Genomic DNA, 18156 nt, shown 5'->3' with positions numbered 1-18156 from the left:
AGTGAGAATAAGAACAGATGTAAATCCAACAGCCTAGCTCATGGCTTGAGATGCAGAAAGGTATCTAAGGGTAATTTTTATTAAGTCCAATGAGATTTTAGATATATATATATATATATATATATATATATATATATATATATATATCTCCAAGGAAAACATTGGCTTTGAAGCATTTACAATCATCTGAAAAAAATTACTTTTAAATCTAAGAGAAAGGAACTATGGATTAAATTAAGCAGTGATTAATAACAGTTAAGTTTGGAAAAAGTTGCCATTTTATCCCCTGGTGCTTTTAATTCTGAAAAGCTGTTGCTAATTACATAGTTATAAATATAGACAATAATTTTAGTTTCTTCTTGTGCTTGGCTGTTTTAACTTGTTTTTATTTTTTATTTATTTAGGCATGTTCTTAATTATCTCATAAGAAATCTGGCTATCTGAACCACAAAGCTATTTATGAGGTACTGCAATGCTTCTAGTAATGGCTGAAGGAAATAAACAACTTTCTGATTTCTGACTTATATAAGAACAAAAACACCAAGCACACAAAAAAGTGTGTTGAATGATAACAGACTGGAGGTAAAGCAGAGGCTGACGACTATGTTCCACAGACAGGGACACAGTCTACACAAATGTTTGCTAGCAGAGGGAAGGAGGAAGACAGGGTGAGAAGGGTAAGAAGGGGAAAATAGGGGATTCAAAAAGAGCCACACAAAGAAATCCTGATGTGAGGAGATGCTAATTAAAGTAGTCTGGTGGTAATGCAGATTTTATGCAAGGCAATACATGCCAAGAAAGACATGGTCAAACACTTACTTCAATCCTTTGTAGAACAACCTCTTGTAGTCAACATTTATTCTACTGATATTTTCTTTTGTAAGACGTTCAATGGAAAATAACTGGCCCACTTGCTGAAAACCAGGAGCTCTGCTTTGGACATACTGCCTATCAAAACTTGGCAACCAAAAAATCTGTAAGGAGAAAAAGGAAGTCTTTAGTGGATAATCAGCTCTCTAGGTACAAAGAGCCTCATTCCAGCACTGGTAACAGTCTATAGAGAGTAGAGAGAGATTCTAGCCCTTGGTGAAAGAGTCAACGTGGCCTAATACCATCCAATGAACTCTTATGATGGGACTTTCACCAGGGTTGTTCTGGAGTGAGATTTCTTAAAGTTAATATCCTGAGTCAAGGGCCCATTGTGTTCAGATAGCCCCACACTAGCCAAAGTGGATGAGGAGTTGGTAGGTGCAGATGAAAGGTAGGAATCCTATTTCCTCCAGCTGATGATGCTAAAAATCATCTTTGAGAGGGGTCATTTCCTGTCAATGGGGAATACTATTATGACTCATCTGTGGAAATAGTTCCATTTGCAAGAAGACACACATTTGTTTCACTCAGCACTCTACCATATTTTAATAACTTAAGAGATTTGGAATGATTGCCCAAGTGCAGAGAGTTGCTTCTGAAAAACATGATGAACAAATCTCTGCTCAAATAAGAACCAGCTCTTTCTTCTGTACCATTAATTAAAGTCAAATCCTCAAAGCCTTAGTGCTATCCAGGCCCCTTCTAATAGTTCTATGCTAGTGATGGTGCAGGTTACAATGTATAGTCATTACACACATACTTTTTTTTAACAGAGTGCTGTTTTTTCATTTGGTTTGGAGTAGCAAACAGCTTCTGTGTTTTTCCCCACTGAGATAAATTTAACTGGGTCATTCTTAGATTGCCACGTGTAGCTACATAAGCAACAATCTCTATTTCTACAGATAGCAAAATTATTTAGACATCCCAGGGAAGATCTACAAGCTAGGTCAGGTTCAATTGCTATGCTCCTGGGACATGCTACCCACCTCCCAACCTCTACCATAAATAATGAGACAGACATACCAGATGTTGCTCAATTTTAGAGGCAAGGATCACTCTTACTACATGGCGAATATACGTGTGTCTGAGAGGATGTTTTCGTGGAGGGGTATTAAGATCAAATATCACAAATTTTTTTTCCTTCTGTGCAAGTTCCAATAAGTCAGTTAGTTTTGGAATCCTCTGATTTTCTGCTTTTTCACGATCAGCCCTTGATAGGGGTTTCATGTGGTAAAATGGTTTAAACTAAAAACAAATACATCAGAGAATATATTGGCTCCTATCAAAAGCAATTTCCAATTCTCCTGCTAGATAGCCCCACACCCAGGCCTATCCCCACGTTGCTCCATTATCATCCAACCCACCAGATCCTCTGAAATACTGGTCGTGAAATAACAGTTGCCAAGGAGAGAAATTGAATGTAATCTTAATAGGTAATTATGGTATTTGGAATGATTTCTTCTACGCTGTAGAACATGTCGTATTTGCATGGAAAGTCCTTAATATTTTTGTCCTGACCTTCCTTTTCAGATTTTTTTCTATAACTTGAAGTAATACAATCTCTTTTTATAAAAGTCACACTGGCTTCCCACATTTGCTCTCACTGTTCTAGTTATGTGTAATGGAAAAACAGGGTTTGGCTTAAGATTAAATTGGATTCAATCCCAGCTCTATCACTCATTGGTTTTCCTTGCCGTATCCACCTGTTAAATCTTATCCTAAACCTACAAAGCCCAGCTTAAACGCTACCCCCTTCATGAAGCCTTCCTTAAATATTCCTGAGCTAAAAAGACTTTGATGGTATTAAATTCCAAAAACTCATTTTTATGCCTCAGTTGTACATTTCATTTTGCCTTCTATTTATGTCTTAGGCCAGATTCAAATTTTGACTTCATATGCTTCTTTCTGTGTAACTGTGGTAAAGCCATTTAAATTCTCAAAGTTTTCATTGCCCAAACTATAAAATGGGGATGTGGAGAGGTAACCTATGTATTTCTCAGGATTATTTTGAATATTAAATATGATAAAATATTTACAGGTTCTATAAGAATGTCTAGTACATAGAAACGTGCAAAATTCACATTAGTTCCCTCACTCTCTACTGCTCCTACTGGAGTGTACCTTCCTTATGGCAGGAATTGTCATATATTCTTTGCAATATTTTTCAAAGAATTTCATTTTATACCTCAGTCCATACATCTATTAGCTATATTAAATTTAAAAATGGCTACTTTTATAGTCATTTATTTTAGATAATTTGTGGGTGAAGTCAGTGATAAAAGGCTATCTCTAAGAAGGAAACAGGACATGGGTCCTTTTCTCAAGACTCAAGTAATATCTTTTTCTACACGACTTTATCTTCATTCTCATTCTCACCCTAGATTTCTATTTCTTCCCCTTCCCCTGACCTCCCTCTTTTCAGCAAAGAAATCATCATATTGCACAGTATCATCAAACTAGAACAGAAGCCAGATCATAGAAGTTGAAATAAATCATGGTCTAGACCTCAGTTGAGGTCTATTATTAAGGGTCTTCTTAATCCTCAGGAAAATAAAAAATTTGCCTCAGAATTCAAGAGTTTGGTAGATTCTTCCAGATACAGAACAACTGATTTCACTTAATTGTTAGACCTTCATGTGGGGAAAACTGTTAAAAGAGCAGAAAGAGAAACACCAAGACAGAACTGAAATAAATCAGCTGTGCATAATTTTTAAAATGTCCCTGAATGAGCAAAAAGAATAAGAAATACTCTATGGAAGGACATTCATAAAGCCTTTTCTTTAAGGATAAATTGAACAAAAAATTTTTTAAAAATAAATATTAAACAATAGGGTTTAAAACAGGATTCCAGTAAGCTTTAAATAGTAATTTGGGGTAGGTCTAACAGCAGAAGCAAATTGAGCCTCTTTTTTTTTTGGTACATAAAATAGGAGACTTAGAAAAATAAACTGGAACGGGACAAAACCAGTTTAGACTATCTCCAACAAGTTGTTGAACTTTTTTTTTTTTTAAAGCCCTAGAAAACAACAAGCTAGAAATGAAAACAAACTTGTGGTTCTCCACATAAAAACAACACTAAAAATGTCCTCATTCTCTATGCTTATGCTTAGAGAAATTACAAGTAGGAGAATCCAATGTACCCTATTGGTAAGAAATGGAACAATTATCCAAAATCTGCCCAATGATACCACTTAAAGGGAAACACTACTACCCAACATGTGATTCTGAAGATAACTATATATAAATATAGATGAACAATATAGCTTCTTGTTGATACTGGTGCCACTACCTTTACTATTAATACCACCACCATGGAAAATCAGACTGCTCAAAGTACCAAAACTATTCAAGTAGTGGGAATTTCTAACCATCTTAAATCCTTTTCCATGTCCCAACCTATAACTGTTACTTTTGTCAGAACTCTTCCTTCCCTATGGCACTTTCCTATAAATTTCATCATTAGGAATCTACTGTGCAAACAGACCCACCAGAAGAAATATACTGCAGACAAAATATTTTCAGGAGTTGCAGAAAATTCTACTGCACATTATCAAATTATAGCATGGACATTAGTATATTGACTCCAAAACAAGCAAATAACGGGGCACAGAACTAGAACCCCATGAGGGGAAATGACAGAATAATTGAGAGTCAAACCAGTAAGGGTTCATATTGACTCTCTTGACACTGTTGCCTAAAATCCTCTTAATGCTGAAGCTAAGGAAGATCTAAACCAACTATAACAGATTTAATAAAATAAGGATTAATTATCCCTTGCTTTAGTCCAAGCAAAACGTCTGTTTTACCTGTTTAAAAAAAGAAAACCCAAAACTGAGATGGTAGAAGATACAGATTTGTCCCACATCGTAAGCTATTAGCCAAAGAGTTATATACTTCATTTTCTACTACTGCCTAATGCAATCTCTTTGGCCCTATCTCTACTTTCTTTCCTGTTTTAGCTGATGAAGACAATCAATATGTATTGCCTTCACCAGGGAACAATCAACAATTTACCTGGAAAATTATGCCTTAGACATTTACTGAAGCCCCATCCTACTTTTCTCAAGTGTTAAACCAAGATCATAGGGATATGCAATAAGACATATTGAAATTGCAAGATCAACTACATATTCATGAAGCTTCTAAAAATAATTTTTAGGGGCATCTGGGTGGCTCACTGACTCGATTTCAGCTCAAGTCATGATCTCGTAGTTTTGTAAGTTCAAGCCCCGCTTCAGGCTCTGGGCTGGCAGCACAGAGCCTGCCTGCGATTCTCTCTCTCCCTCTCTCTATGTCCCTCCCTTACTCATGCCTGTCTCTTTCAAAAATGAAATAAAATAAACTTAAAAAAATAAAAGAAAAAGAAATTTTAATTCTACAAAGTAACAGTTCATTATCCAGGGTTCAGCAAACTTATTCTGTGAAGGGCCAGACACTAAGTATTTTTTACTTTGTGGGTCATACAGTCTCTGTCACAACTACTCAACTCTGCTTCTATAGTGCAAAAACAGCAAAAGACAATTCATAATGAATAAGCATGGCTGTGTTCCAAATAAAACACTTTACGGACCCTGAAATTTGAGTTTTATATCATTTTTACAGGTCATGAAACATTTTTCTTTTGACTTTGTTCAACCATTTAGAAATGTAAAAACAACTCTTATGAGCTCACAGTCTGTACAAAAATAGCCAGTGGCTGGATTTGTACAACAAACCATAGTTTGCCAACACTTGATCTAGACCATGATATACTGGCTGAGGAAGGACATATCTAATGAGAGATACAAATTATCCAAGGCCAAACACTAAGGACAATTAAATAATTTCTGGAATTAAGTGGATGTTGTAGCGTATATACAACAGACTGTTTTGAAACAGACCTCTCTGTATGATTAGACTTAATCAAACATTTTGGAACCATTTTCACAAAACATGGAAACCAAAAAGACCTTCAGTAATCTCAAAATATTTCTTCAACAATCATCTTTGCTGATCTTCTAGATCATAATAAACATTTCCTTTTGAAAGTACACAGAAGGGGAGGCCATGGTCTAAAAGTATTAATAAGCTGTAATAACAAAGACTCATTGCCTATTAATGCCCATTGATCCAGTATCAAGGTTTTTTATCTTTGCTTCAGAAGAAAATGCAGTCCTGGTCAAATTAGTCTAAGAATCTTCAGATGCTATACTAGTTTCATCTTTCTATTTTATGGAAACACATTCCATACAATCTCTTTTGTTAACCAAAAATACCCAATGTTTTATGTCAGTTAATTAATTATGAAATAGTCATTTTCTTTTCTTGTATTGCCATTCACCAATATAACACTCTTCATACAGCAACTGTATTATCCTACCAAAGGAGAATCTCCTAATTTCTGTAATTTGAGAACTTTCCATGCTTGGAACAAACCTTTTGTGTGCTCCTATACCAAATCTTGATCTAATATTGTTTACTGACAGGTTTTATCTTAACAATTAAAAAAGATAATAATAAATGGATTATGCACATTCTTCATAATAAACTGATTTTTCCAGATTCTCTCACAAAATCTCAAATCTATTACCAGTTATCAAATTGGCTTGAGTGGCCAAAATTAGGGCCTTCTCTAGGGCATGTGAGAAGTTTTTTTACCTTTTTAGTTATCTGTATTAAACATGAATAACAAATACACAAACTACTGGGTGCCTTGAAGCTTCCCAAATAAATTGCTGTCCTAAAGGTAGAGGTCCACAGTAAAGAGACATTAGAAGAAATACTTTAGCAGATCATTATACTAAACAAAATGCTCTGACTAAAACGCTTAGACAAGGGCCTTTTATAAAGAACAAAGACCAATCTACGGGGTTTAGGAATTCCACCATTAATGCACAAAATTTGGCCCCCAATTCTGAAAAGAAACACTACAACTAATCAGGTTGCCAGATTCATGGTGGCTACCTTGTAGCACCAGTTAACCTTTTTTTCAAAAATTTTTTAAATGTTTGTTTAGAGCATGAGCAGGGGAGGGGCAGGGAGAGAGGGAGAGGGAGAGAGAGAGATTGAGAATCCCAAGCAGGCTCCACACTATCAACATGAAGCCCAGCACGGGGCTTGAACTCATGAACCATGAGATCATGATCTGAGCTGAACCAAGAGTCAGACACTTAACAGACTGAGCCACTCAGGTGCCCCACACCAGTTAACTTCCAATGGATACTTCCCCAAAATCTTCATGACACAATTCATTACAGTAGGGATAAATTGGCTGCAATATCAAACAATAATAAGGTAACTATTCTATGACATCAGAAGTATGACCAGTTCTTTCCCCACCTGTAACCAACATAATCCTGGAAAAACTATAAAGTGAGAAATGAATTGGAACTTTGCACCAAAGGGCCCTTTGAGGTTCTCTAACATGGTTTTGTACAGTGTCTTCCCTCTGTGGACTATGAATTTATACTAGTAACCATGTTTACTTTTTGGTTGGGCTAAAGCATTTCCTTATTGAATAGTCACTGCAACTTAAAATAGCTTTAAAAACTATGACTATTTTTTGGTATTTATCCTATCTGGTATTCTCTCAGATTTTTGGATCTGTGGTTTGATGTCTGTCACTAATTATGGAAGATTTTCAACCATTATTACTTCAAATATTTTTTCTTCTCCATTTGGTATTCCTATTACACGTATGTTAATACCTTTTGTAATTTTCCCCATAATTCTTGGCTATTGTGTTCTTTTCAGTTATCTCTTTGTGTTTCAGTTTGGGAAGTTTCTGGTGATGTATCTTCAAGATTACTGATTCTTGGTTCTGGGCAAGATGGCGGCTTAGGAGGATGCTGGGCTCACCGCACGTCCTGCTGATCACTTAGATTCCATCTACACCTGCCTAAATAACCCAGAAAACCGCCAGAGGATTAGCAGAACAGAGTCGCCGGAGCCAAACGCAGACGAGAGGCCCACGGAAGAGGGTAGGAAGGGCGGCGAGGCGGTGCGCGCTCCACGGACTGGCGGGAGGGAGCCGGGGCGGAGGGGCGGCTCGCCGGCCAAGCAGAGCCCCCAAGTCGGGCTTGCAAAAGCGGAGGGGCCGGGCGGACTGTGTTCCGACAGCAAGCGCGACTTAGCGTCTGGGAGGTCAGAAATTAACAGCTCTGCTCGGAAAGCGGGAAGGCTGGAGGACAAAGGGAGGGAGAGCTGCTGAGCCCACTGACAACAGAGCTCAGTTTGGTGGGGAACAAAGGCGCTCGCCAGCGCCATCTCCCCCGCCCATCCCCCAGCCGAAATCCCAAAGGGAACCGGTTCTTGCCAGGGAACTTGCTCGCTCAGCGCAAACACCCAACTCTGCGCTTCTGCGGAGCCAAACCTCCGGCAGCGGATCTGACTCCCTCCCGCTGCCACAGGGCCCCTCCTGAAGTGGATCACCTAAGGAGAAGCGATCTAAGCCTGCCCCTCCTGCCCCCGAGCACCTTGCCTACCCACCCCAGCTAATACGCCAGATCCCCAGCATCACAAGCCTGGCACGGTGCAAGTAGCCCAGACGAGCCACACCACCCCACAGTGAATCCCGCCCCTAGGAGAGGGGAAGAGAAGGCACACACCAGTCTGACTGTGGCCCCAGCGGTGGGCTGGGGGCAGACATCAGGTCTGACTGCGGCCCCGCCCACCAACTCCAGGTATACACCACAGCACAGGGGAAGTGCCCTGCAGGTCCTCACCACGCCAGGGACTATCCAAAATGACCAAGCGGAAGAACTCCCCTCAGAAGAATCTCCAGGAAATAACAACAGCTAATGAGCTGATCAAAAAGGATTTAAATAATATAACAGAAAGTGAATTTAGAATAATAGTCATAAAATTAATCGCTGGGCTTGAAAACAGTATACAGGACAGCAGAGAATCTCTTGCTACAGAGATCAAGGGACTAAGGAACAGTCACGAGGAGCTGAAAAACGCTTTAAACGAAATGCATGACAAAATGGAAACCACCACAGCTCGGCTTGAAGAGGCAGAGGAGAGAATAGGTGAACTAGAAGATAAAGTTATGGAAAAAGAGGAAGCTGAGAAAAAGAGAGATAAAAAAATCCAGGAGTATGAGGGGAAAATTAGAGAATTAAGTGATACACTAAAAAGAAATAATATACGCATAATTGGTATCCCAGAGGAGGAAGAGAGAGGGAAAGGTGCTGAAGGGGTACTTGAAGAAATCATAGCTGAGAACTTCCCTGAACTGGGGAAGGAAAAAGGCATTGAAATCCAAGAGGCACAGAGAACTCCCTTCAGACGTAACTTGAATCGATCTTCTGCACGACATATCATAGTGAAACTGGCAAAATACAAGGATAAAGAGAAAATTCTGAAAGCAGCAAGGGGTAAACGTGCCCTCACATATAAAGGGAGACCTATAAGACTCGTGACTGATCTCTCTTTTGAAACTTGGCAGGCCAGAAAGAATTGGCAAGAGATTTTCAGGGTGCTAGACAGAAAAAATATGCAGCCAAGAATCCTTTATCCAGCAAGTCTGTCATTTAGAATAGAAGGAGAGATAAAGGTCTTCCCAAACAAACAAAAACTGAAGGAATTTGTCACCACTAAACCAGCCCTACAAGAGATCCTAAGGGGGACCCTGTGAGACAAAGTCCCAGAGACATCACTATAAGCATAAAACATACAGACATCACAATGACTCTAAACCCGTATCTTTCTATAATAACACTGAATGTAAATGGATTAAATGCGCCAACCAAAAGACATAGGGTATCAGAATGGATAAAAAAACAAGACCCATCTATTTGCTGTCTACAAGAGACTCATTTTAGACCTGAGGACACCTTTAGATTGAGAGTGAGGGGATGGAGAACTATTTATCATGCGACTGGAAGCCAAAAGAAAGCTGGAGTAGCCATACTTATATCAGACAAACTAGACTTTAAATTAAAGGCTGTAACAAGAGATGAAGAAGGACATTATATAATAGTTACAGGGTCTATCCATCAGGAAGAGCTAACAATTATCAATGTCTATGCACCGAATACCGGAGCCCCCAAATATATAAAACAATTACTCATAAACATAAGCAACCTTATTGATAAGAATGTGGTAATTGCAGGGGACTTTAATACACCACTTACAGAAATGGATAGATCAACTAGACACACGGTCAATAAAGAAACAAGGGCCCTGAATGAGACATTGGATCAGATGGACTTGACAGATATATTTAGAACTCTGCATCCCAAAGCAACAGAATATACTTTCTTCTCGAGTGCACATGGAACATTCTCCAAGATAGATCATATACTGGGTCACAAAACAGCCCTTCATAAGTTTACAAGAATTGAAATTATACCATGCTTACTTTCAGACCACAATGCCATGAAGCTTGAAATCAACCACAGGAAAAAGTCTGGAAAACCTCCAAAAGCATGGAGGTTAAAGAACACCCTACTAACGAATGAGTGGGTCAACCAGGCAATTAGAGAAGAAATTAAAAAATATATGGAAACAAACGAAAATGAAAATACAACAATCCAAACGCTTTGGGACGCAGCAAAGGCAGTCCTGAGAGGAAAATACATTGCAATCCAGGCCTATCTCAAGAAACAAGAAAAATCCCAAATACAAAATCTAACAGCACACCTAAAGGAACTAGAAGCAGAACAGCAAAGGCAGCCTAAGCCCAGCAGAAGAAGAGAAATAATAAAGATCAGAGCAGAAATAAACAATATAGAAACTAAAAAAACTGTAGAGCAGATCAACGAAACCAAGAGTTGGTTTTTTGAAAAAATAAACAAAATTGACAAACCTCTAGCCAGGCTTCTCAAAAAGAAAAGGGAGATGACCCAAATAGATAAAATCATGAATGAAAATGGAACTATTACAACCAATCCCTCAGAGATACAAACAATTATCAGGGAATACTATGAAAACTTATATGCCAACAAATTGGACAACCTGGAAGAAATGGACGAATTCCTGAGCACCCACACGCTTCCAAAACTCAATCAGGAGGAAATAGAAAGCTTGAACAGACCCATAACCAGCGAAGAAATTGAATCGGTTATCAAAAATCTCCCAACAAATAAGAGTCCAGGACCAGATGGCTTCCCAGGGGAGTTCTACCAGACGTTTAAAGCAGAGATAATACCTATCCTTCTCAAGCTATTCCAAGAAATAGAAAGGGAAGGAAAACTTCCAGACTCATTCTATGAAGCCAGTATTACTTTGATTCCTAAACCAGACAGAGACCCAGTAAAAAAAGAGAACTACAGGCCAATATCCCTGATGAATATGGATGCAAAAATTCTCAATAAGATACTAGCAAATCGAATTCAACGGCATATAAAAAGAATTATTCACCATGATCAAGTGGGATTCATTCCTGGGATGCAGGGCTGGTTCAACATTCGCAAATCAATCAACGTGATACATCACATTAACAAAAAAAGAGAGAAGAACCATATGATCCTGTCAATCGATGCAGAAAAGGCCTTCGACAAAATCCAGCACCGTTTCTTAATAAAAACCCTTGAGAAAGTCGGGATAGAAGGAACATACTTAAAGATCATAAAAGCCATTTATGAAAAGCCCACAGCTAACATCATCCTCAATGGGGAAAAACTGAAAGCTTTTTCCCTGAGATCAGGAACACGACAAGGATGCCCACTCTCACCGCTGCTGTTTAACATAGTGCTGGAAGTTCTAGCATCAACAATCAGACAACAAAAGGAAATCAAAGGCATCAAAATTGGCAAAGATGAAGTCAAGCTTTCGCTTTTTGCAGATGACATGATATTATACATGGAAAATCCGATAGACTCCACCAAAAGTCTGCTAGAACTGATACAGGAATTCAGCAAAGTTGCAGGCTACAAAATCAATGTACAGAAATCAGTTGCATTCTTATACACTAACAATGAAGCAACAGAAAGACAAATAAAGAAACTGATCCCATTCACAATTGCACCAAGAAGCATAAAATACCTAGGAATAAATCTAACCAAAGATGTAAAGGATCTGTATGCTGAAAACTATAGAAAGCTTCTGAAGGAAATTGAAGAAGATTTAAAGAAATGGAAAGACATTCCCTGCTCATGGATTGGAAAAATAAATATTGTCAAAATGTCAATACTACCCAAAGCTATCTACACATTCAATGCAATCCCAATCAAAATTGCACCAGCATTCTTCTCGAAACTAGAACAAGCAATCCTAAAATTCATATGGAACCACAAAAGGCCCCGAATAGCCAAAGGAATTTTGAAGAAGAAGACCAAAGCAGGAGGCATCACAATCCCAGACTTTAGCCTCTACTACAAAGCTGTCATCATCAAGACAGCATGGTATTGGCACCAAAACAGACACATAGACCAATGGAATAGAATAGAAACCCCAGAACTAGACCCACAAACGTATGGCCAACTCATCTTTGACAAAGCAGGAAAGAACATCCAATGGAAAAAAGACAGCCTCTTTAACAAATGGTGCTGGGAGAACTGGACAGCAACATGCAGAAGGTTGAAACTAGACCACTTTCTCACACCATTCACAAAAATAAACTCAAAATGGATAAAGGACCTAAATGTGAGACAGGAAACCATCAAAACCTTAGAGGAGAAAGCAGGAAAAGACCTCTCTGACCTCAACCGTAGCAATCTCTTACTCGACACATCCCCAAAGGCAAGGGAATTAAAAGCAAAAGTGAATTACTGGGACCTTATGAAGATAAAAAGCTTCTGCACAGCCAAGGAAACAACCAACAAAACTAAAAGGCAACCAACGGAATGGGAAAAGATATTTGCAAATGACATATCGGACAAAGGGCTAGTATCCAAAATCTATAAAGAGCTCACCAAACTCCACACCCGAAAAACAAATAACCCAGTGAAGAAATGGGCAGAAAACATGAATAGACACTTCTCTAAAGAAGACATCCGGATGGCCAACAGACACATGAAAAGATGTTCAGCGTCGCTCCTTATCAGGGAAATACAAATCAAAACCACACTCAGGTATCACCTCACGCCAGTCAGAGTGGCCAAAATGAACAAATCAGGAGACTATAGATGCTGGAGAGGATGTGGAGAAACGGGAACCCTCTTGCACTGTTGGTGGGAATGCAAATTGGTGCAGCCGCTCTGGAAAGCAGTGTGGAGGTTCCTCAGAAAATTAAAAATAGACCTACCCTATGACCCAGCAATAGCACTGCTAGGAATTTATCCAAGGGATACAGGAGCACTGATGCATAGGGCCACTTGTACCCCAATGTTCATAGCAGCACTCTCAACAATAGCCAAATTATGGAAAGAGCCTAAATGTCCATCAACTGATGAATGGATAAAGAAATTGTGGTTTATATACACAATGGAATATTACATGGCAATGAGAAAAAATGAAATATGGCCTTTTGTAGCAACGTGGATGGAACTGGAGAGTGTGATGCTAAGTGAAATAAGCCATACAGAGAAAGACAGATACCATATGGTCTCACTCTTATGTGGATCCTGAGAAACTTAACAGGAACCCATGGGGGAGGGGAAGGAAAAAAAAAAAAAAAAAGAGGTTAGAAAGGGAGAGAGCCAAAGCATAAGAGACTGTTAAAAACTGAGAACAAACTGAGGGTTGATGGGGGGTGGGAGGGAGGAGAGGGTGGGTGATGGGTATTGAGGAGGGCACCTTTTGGGATGAGCACTGGGTGTTGTATGGAAACCAATTTGTCAATAAATTTCAGAAAAAAAAAAAAAAAAAAAACAAAAAAAACAAAAAAACAAAAAAACAAAAAAAAAAAAACAAAAAAAACAAAAAAACAAAAAAAAAAAAAAAAAAAAAAAAAAAAAAGATTACTGATTCTTTCTTTATCTGTGTCCAATCTACTGATAATGTCCCCCCTAAATCTTGGCTATTGTATTCTTTTTCAGTTATCTCTTTTTGTTTCAGTTTGGGAAGTTTCTGATGATGTATCTTCAAGATTACTGATTCTTTCTTCATCTGTGTCCACACTAATGATAAGCTCATCAAAGGCATTCTTCATTTCACTTAAATATTTTTTATTGGGGCGCCTGGGTGGCACAGTCGGTTGAGCATCCGACTTCAGCCAGGTCACGATCTTGCGGTCCATGAGTTCGAGCCCCGCGTCGGGCTCTGGGCTGATGGCTCAGAGCCTGGAGCCTGTTTCCGATTCTGTGTCTCCCTCTCTCTCTGCCCCTCGCCCATTCATGCTCTGTCTCTCTCTGTCCCAAAAATAAATAAACATTGAAAAAAAAATTTTTTTTTAATATTTTTTATTTCTAGGCTTTCAATTCTTAGAATTTTCATCTCTCTGCTTACATTACTTATCTTTTCTTGCATGTTGTCTACTTTTTTCATTAAAGCTATTAACATAGCTATTAACATAGCCTACTTTTTCCATTAGATCTATTAGCATATTAATCATAGTTATTTAAAATTCTATGATAATCCCAAAATCTGTGTTATATCTGGGCACTTTTTTTTTGTCTCTTCATATTGTGCTTTATCTTGTCTTAGTATATTAAAATTTTTTTGTTGGAAACTGGACATGAGGGGCGCCTGGGTGGCTCAGTCGGTTAAGCTCCAACTTCGGCTCAGGTCATGATCTCACGGTCCGTGAGTTCGAGCCCCGTGTCGGGCTCTGCGCTGACAGCTCAGAGACTGGAGCCCATTTCCGATTCTGTGTCTCCCTCTCTCTCTGCCCCTCCCCTGTTCATCCTCTGTCTCTCTCTGTCTCAAAAAAAAAAAAAAAAAAGAAACTGGACATGATGTCATGGATATGAGGGACTGAGATAATTATGTTTTTATATAGCTATAGGAACTAGAGGATTCAGTTTCTGTGTTTTGTTTTGTTTCCTCTCCTATTGTCTTTGGATTCCTTAAGAGCTCCTTCTTAGACAAAGTATGTTTTGCAGCCCTCTCAGTTGTAAGCCACTATTATTATATTGAAGCCCTATTCATGTGGTGATAAGGTGTTGGGAAAAGGAAGCATTCTACAATCTTATGATTAAATCTTGGCTTTTACTGAGTGTAAGTTCCAGAAGCATTTCCTAGTCTTTTTTTTCTCTACCCTTACATGAGACAGGAAGATTAGAGTGAACTGGAGTTGACTAACTGCCCTTCCCACATGTTAGATAAGGTTCTGGAATAGTAGTTCTCCCTGAAGACTAGGGCTTTGCAATGGAGAACACTCAGGATGTTATTTCAAAAAAGTTACTTTTCTCCTCCTGCTATCCAAAACAGAAGTTTTTTCCCCAGTCCTCACTATGAAAACCTGAGGGGAGTCCTTGGAGGCAAAATGGGAGTCTATATAAAACTGGGTCCCCAAGAGTTTTTAATTCTCAAGCTAATCCACACTCAGCCTCCAGCATTAATCAAAATTACCAATAACTTAAACTGTTCCTACCAGTTCTTGGCCCCAGTGGCTTCTGCTTCTAGTAAACTGATCTTGGCTGTGATTCTCTGTACTCACCTTTCTCTCTAGATTGAGTGGCTCTGTCCAGAGTGATGGTTTGCCCTGTGATTTCAATTCTTTTATGGATCTAAAAAAGGCATTGATTTCCAATTTGTTTTGCGTTTTCTCTCTCTCTCTCTCTCTCTCTCTCTCTCTCTCTCTATCTCTCTCTCTCTCTCTCTTTTAAGGATGGGAGTTAGCACTTCCAAGCTCTTTATGTGTTGTAGCTGAAATGAGAAGTCCTCTCTGATTAGATTGAGGGTTTTTTGTTTTGTTTTGTGTTTCTTTAAATATTGACCTTGTTTCTTGTGTCCATACTAAATTCACCTATTAGTTCTTGAATATTTTTTGTAGATTCCTTGGGATTTTTTACACGGACAATAATGTCCCCTGCAAAGAGAAATAGTTTTATTTCTTCTTTTCCAGTCTGTATGCCTTCTTCCCTTATTGCACTGGCTAGGATTTACAATATGATGTTGAATAGGAGTGGTGAGACATTCTTCTTTTTTCCAAGTCTTAAGGAGAATAAGTTCATTCTTTCACCAATAAGTATGATGTTAGGTATATTACAGAATTATCTTTATCAAGTAAAGGTAGTTCCTTTATATTTTTAGTTCTCTGAGAGTTTTTATCAAGAATTGAAGTTAAATTTATGAAATGATTTTTCTTCATGAATTGAGATTATACATTTTCTTCTTTGTGTGTTAACATGGTTAAATTAATTGATTTTCAACTATAAACCATGCATTGTCAGCATGATACCTCTTTGATCACAGTATATTATCATTTTTACATATTGCTAGATTCAGATTAACATTTTCTTAATGATTTTTATATCTGTATTCATGAGGTTTTATCAGTCTTGAGATTTCTTGAAAATGCCTTTTTATAGATTTGTTATAAGAGAAATTCTGGCCTCATAAAAATGTACTAGAGATTATTATTTTTTTATTTTATGGAAGAGAATTTAGAATTGGTATTGTTTCTTGTGCATTTGGTAGAATTCACCAGTGAACACATCTACAAACTGGTTTCCTGTGGGATGTTTTTAAACTACAAATTCAGTTTCTTGAATAGTCTTAAATAGGACTTAAATAGTCTTAAATAGTCTTAAATAGGACTATTTAGGTTACATATTTCTTCCTGAGTGAGTTTTGGTAGCTTGTGTATTTCAAACAATTGTTCCATTTCACCTAAATTTTCATATTTATAAGCACAGCTGTTCATAGACAATGATGTGCTGCTAAATGCTTAACAAGGAGCTCTTGAGAAATAAAGAGATCTGACTGTAGTGCTTGTCAAGTTTTTGTTGGTTAAATACTATAACCATGCCTAATTTCATAACTGATATAACAATTGGTTCCAAAAATTCTGAAATTTAATAATTGGCTCTTAGGAACTAATATGAGCCAGCTCCACTATTACCAGTATTTCATTATTATCTTCTTTAATGTCTGGAAGATCTGAATGGATAAACCTTTATCTCTAATACTTGAAATTTGTGTCTTCTTTTTGTCTTGGTCACTTAGTTAGAAGCTTATCAGTTTTGTTGATCTCTTCAAAGAATAAGTTTCTTTCACTGACATTTTCTATTTCTCTGTTTCCATTCCACTGGTTTATGCTATTTATTACTTCTTTTCTTATTCTTATTTTTGGTTTAATTCACTGTTATTTTTCTAGTGTCTTAAACAGGAAGCTTAGATTGCTGATTTGAGACTCTTCATTCCTAATATAAGCAGATAATCCCAAGGGGGTTTTCCTCTAAGCATAACTTTAGTTGAATTCTACCAGTTTCAATACGTTCTATTTTCATTCAGTTCAAAATATTATCTAATTTCCTTTGAGATACCCTATTTTATCTAGGGTTTCTTAGAGCTATGTTTTTAAAAACATTTGGGAATATTTTTAAAGAACCAAACAATTTCTGGAGCTGAAGAACTTAATAAATGAGATGAAGAATGTATTAGAAAACATTAGAAATAGAGCAAATCAAATGGAAGAAATAAGCAAGCTGAAAAACAGGAATCTTGAAATGATTCAGGTAGGAAAGAGACAGCTAAGACTTTTAAAAAGTGAAGAAACCCTATGAGAACTATCAGACTCCCTTAGAAGAGCCAAAATAAGAATAATGGGTATACCAGAAGAGAAAGGGGCAGAGAGTTTATTTAAAGAAATCACAGTGGAGGGGTGCCTGGGTGGCTCAGTTGGTTAAGCATCCAACTTCGGCTCAGATCATGATCTCGTGGTTCAGGAGTTCAAACCCCGTGTCAAGCTCTGTGCTGACAGCTAGAGCCTGTAGCCTGCTTCTCCCTCTCTGGATTCTGTGTCTCCCTCTCTCTCTCTGCCCCTCCCCTGCTTGTGCTCGGTCTCTCTCTCTCTCAAAAATAAATTTTAAAAAATTAAGAAAAAAATAAAAGAAGTAACAGCGGAGGGGTGCCCAGGTGGCTCAGTCATTGAAGCATCGACTTCGTCTCAGGTCATCTGGAGTCTGCTTCAGATTCTGTCTCCCTCTCTCTTTACCCCTCCCCTGCTTGTGCTCTGTCTCTCTCAAAAATGAAAAACTAAGAAAGAGAAAGAAAGAAAGAAAGAAAGAAAGAAAGAAAGAAAGAAAGAAAGAAAGAAAGAAAGAACGAACAGTGGAGAACTTCTCAAACCTGTTGAAAGAGTTGGGACACAAAAGTCCATGGAGCCAATACATCACCTTATTATCTCAATGCAAAGACCTTCTCCAAGACACATTATAATAAAGCTGTCAAAAGTCAATAATAAGGAAATGTGAGAGGCTGCCAAGAGTTTTTTTAAAGTAGCCTACAAAGGAACCCCTATTAGACTATGAGCAG

The 18156-nt window shown here is 38.0% G+C and overlaps 1 protein-coding gene across 5 annotated transcripts in view; it reads right to left on the bottom strand.

Annotated features, from left to right (window-relative positions):
* Positions 1-18156, bottom strand: part of GDPD4 (glycerophosphodiester phosphodiesterase domain containing 4) — a 184080-nt gene that overhangs the window by 74521 nt on the left and 91403 nt on the right. For 4 of the 5 annotated variants that reach the window (XM_047878460.1, XM_047878458.1, XM_047878459.1 and 1 more), the window contains 2 exons: positions 1894-2115; positions 820-974 (listed from right to left, as the gene is read on the bottom strand). In XM_047878460.1, coding sequence (XP_047734416.1) covers positions 820-974; positions 1894-2115 — 377 coding nt within the window. The remainder of the gene's footprint in view (positions 1-819; positions 975-1893; positions 2116-18156) is intronic. The other variant, XM_047878461.1, reaches the window with a different exon arrangement.

The sequence above is a fragment of the Prionailurus viverrinus genome, chromosome D1, assembly GCF_022837055.1.
Source record: "Prionailurus viverrinus isolate Anna chromosome D1, UM_Priviv_1.0, whole genome shotgun sequence".
NCBI lineage: Eukaryota > Metazoa > Chordata > Mammalia > Carnivora > Felidae > Prionailurus > Prionailurus viverrinus.
Note: the sequence above shows the minus strand (reverse complement) of the source record. Positions and strands in the feature narration are given on the sequence as shown.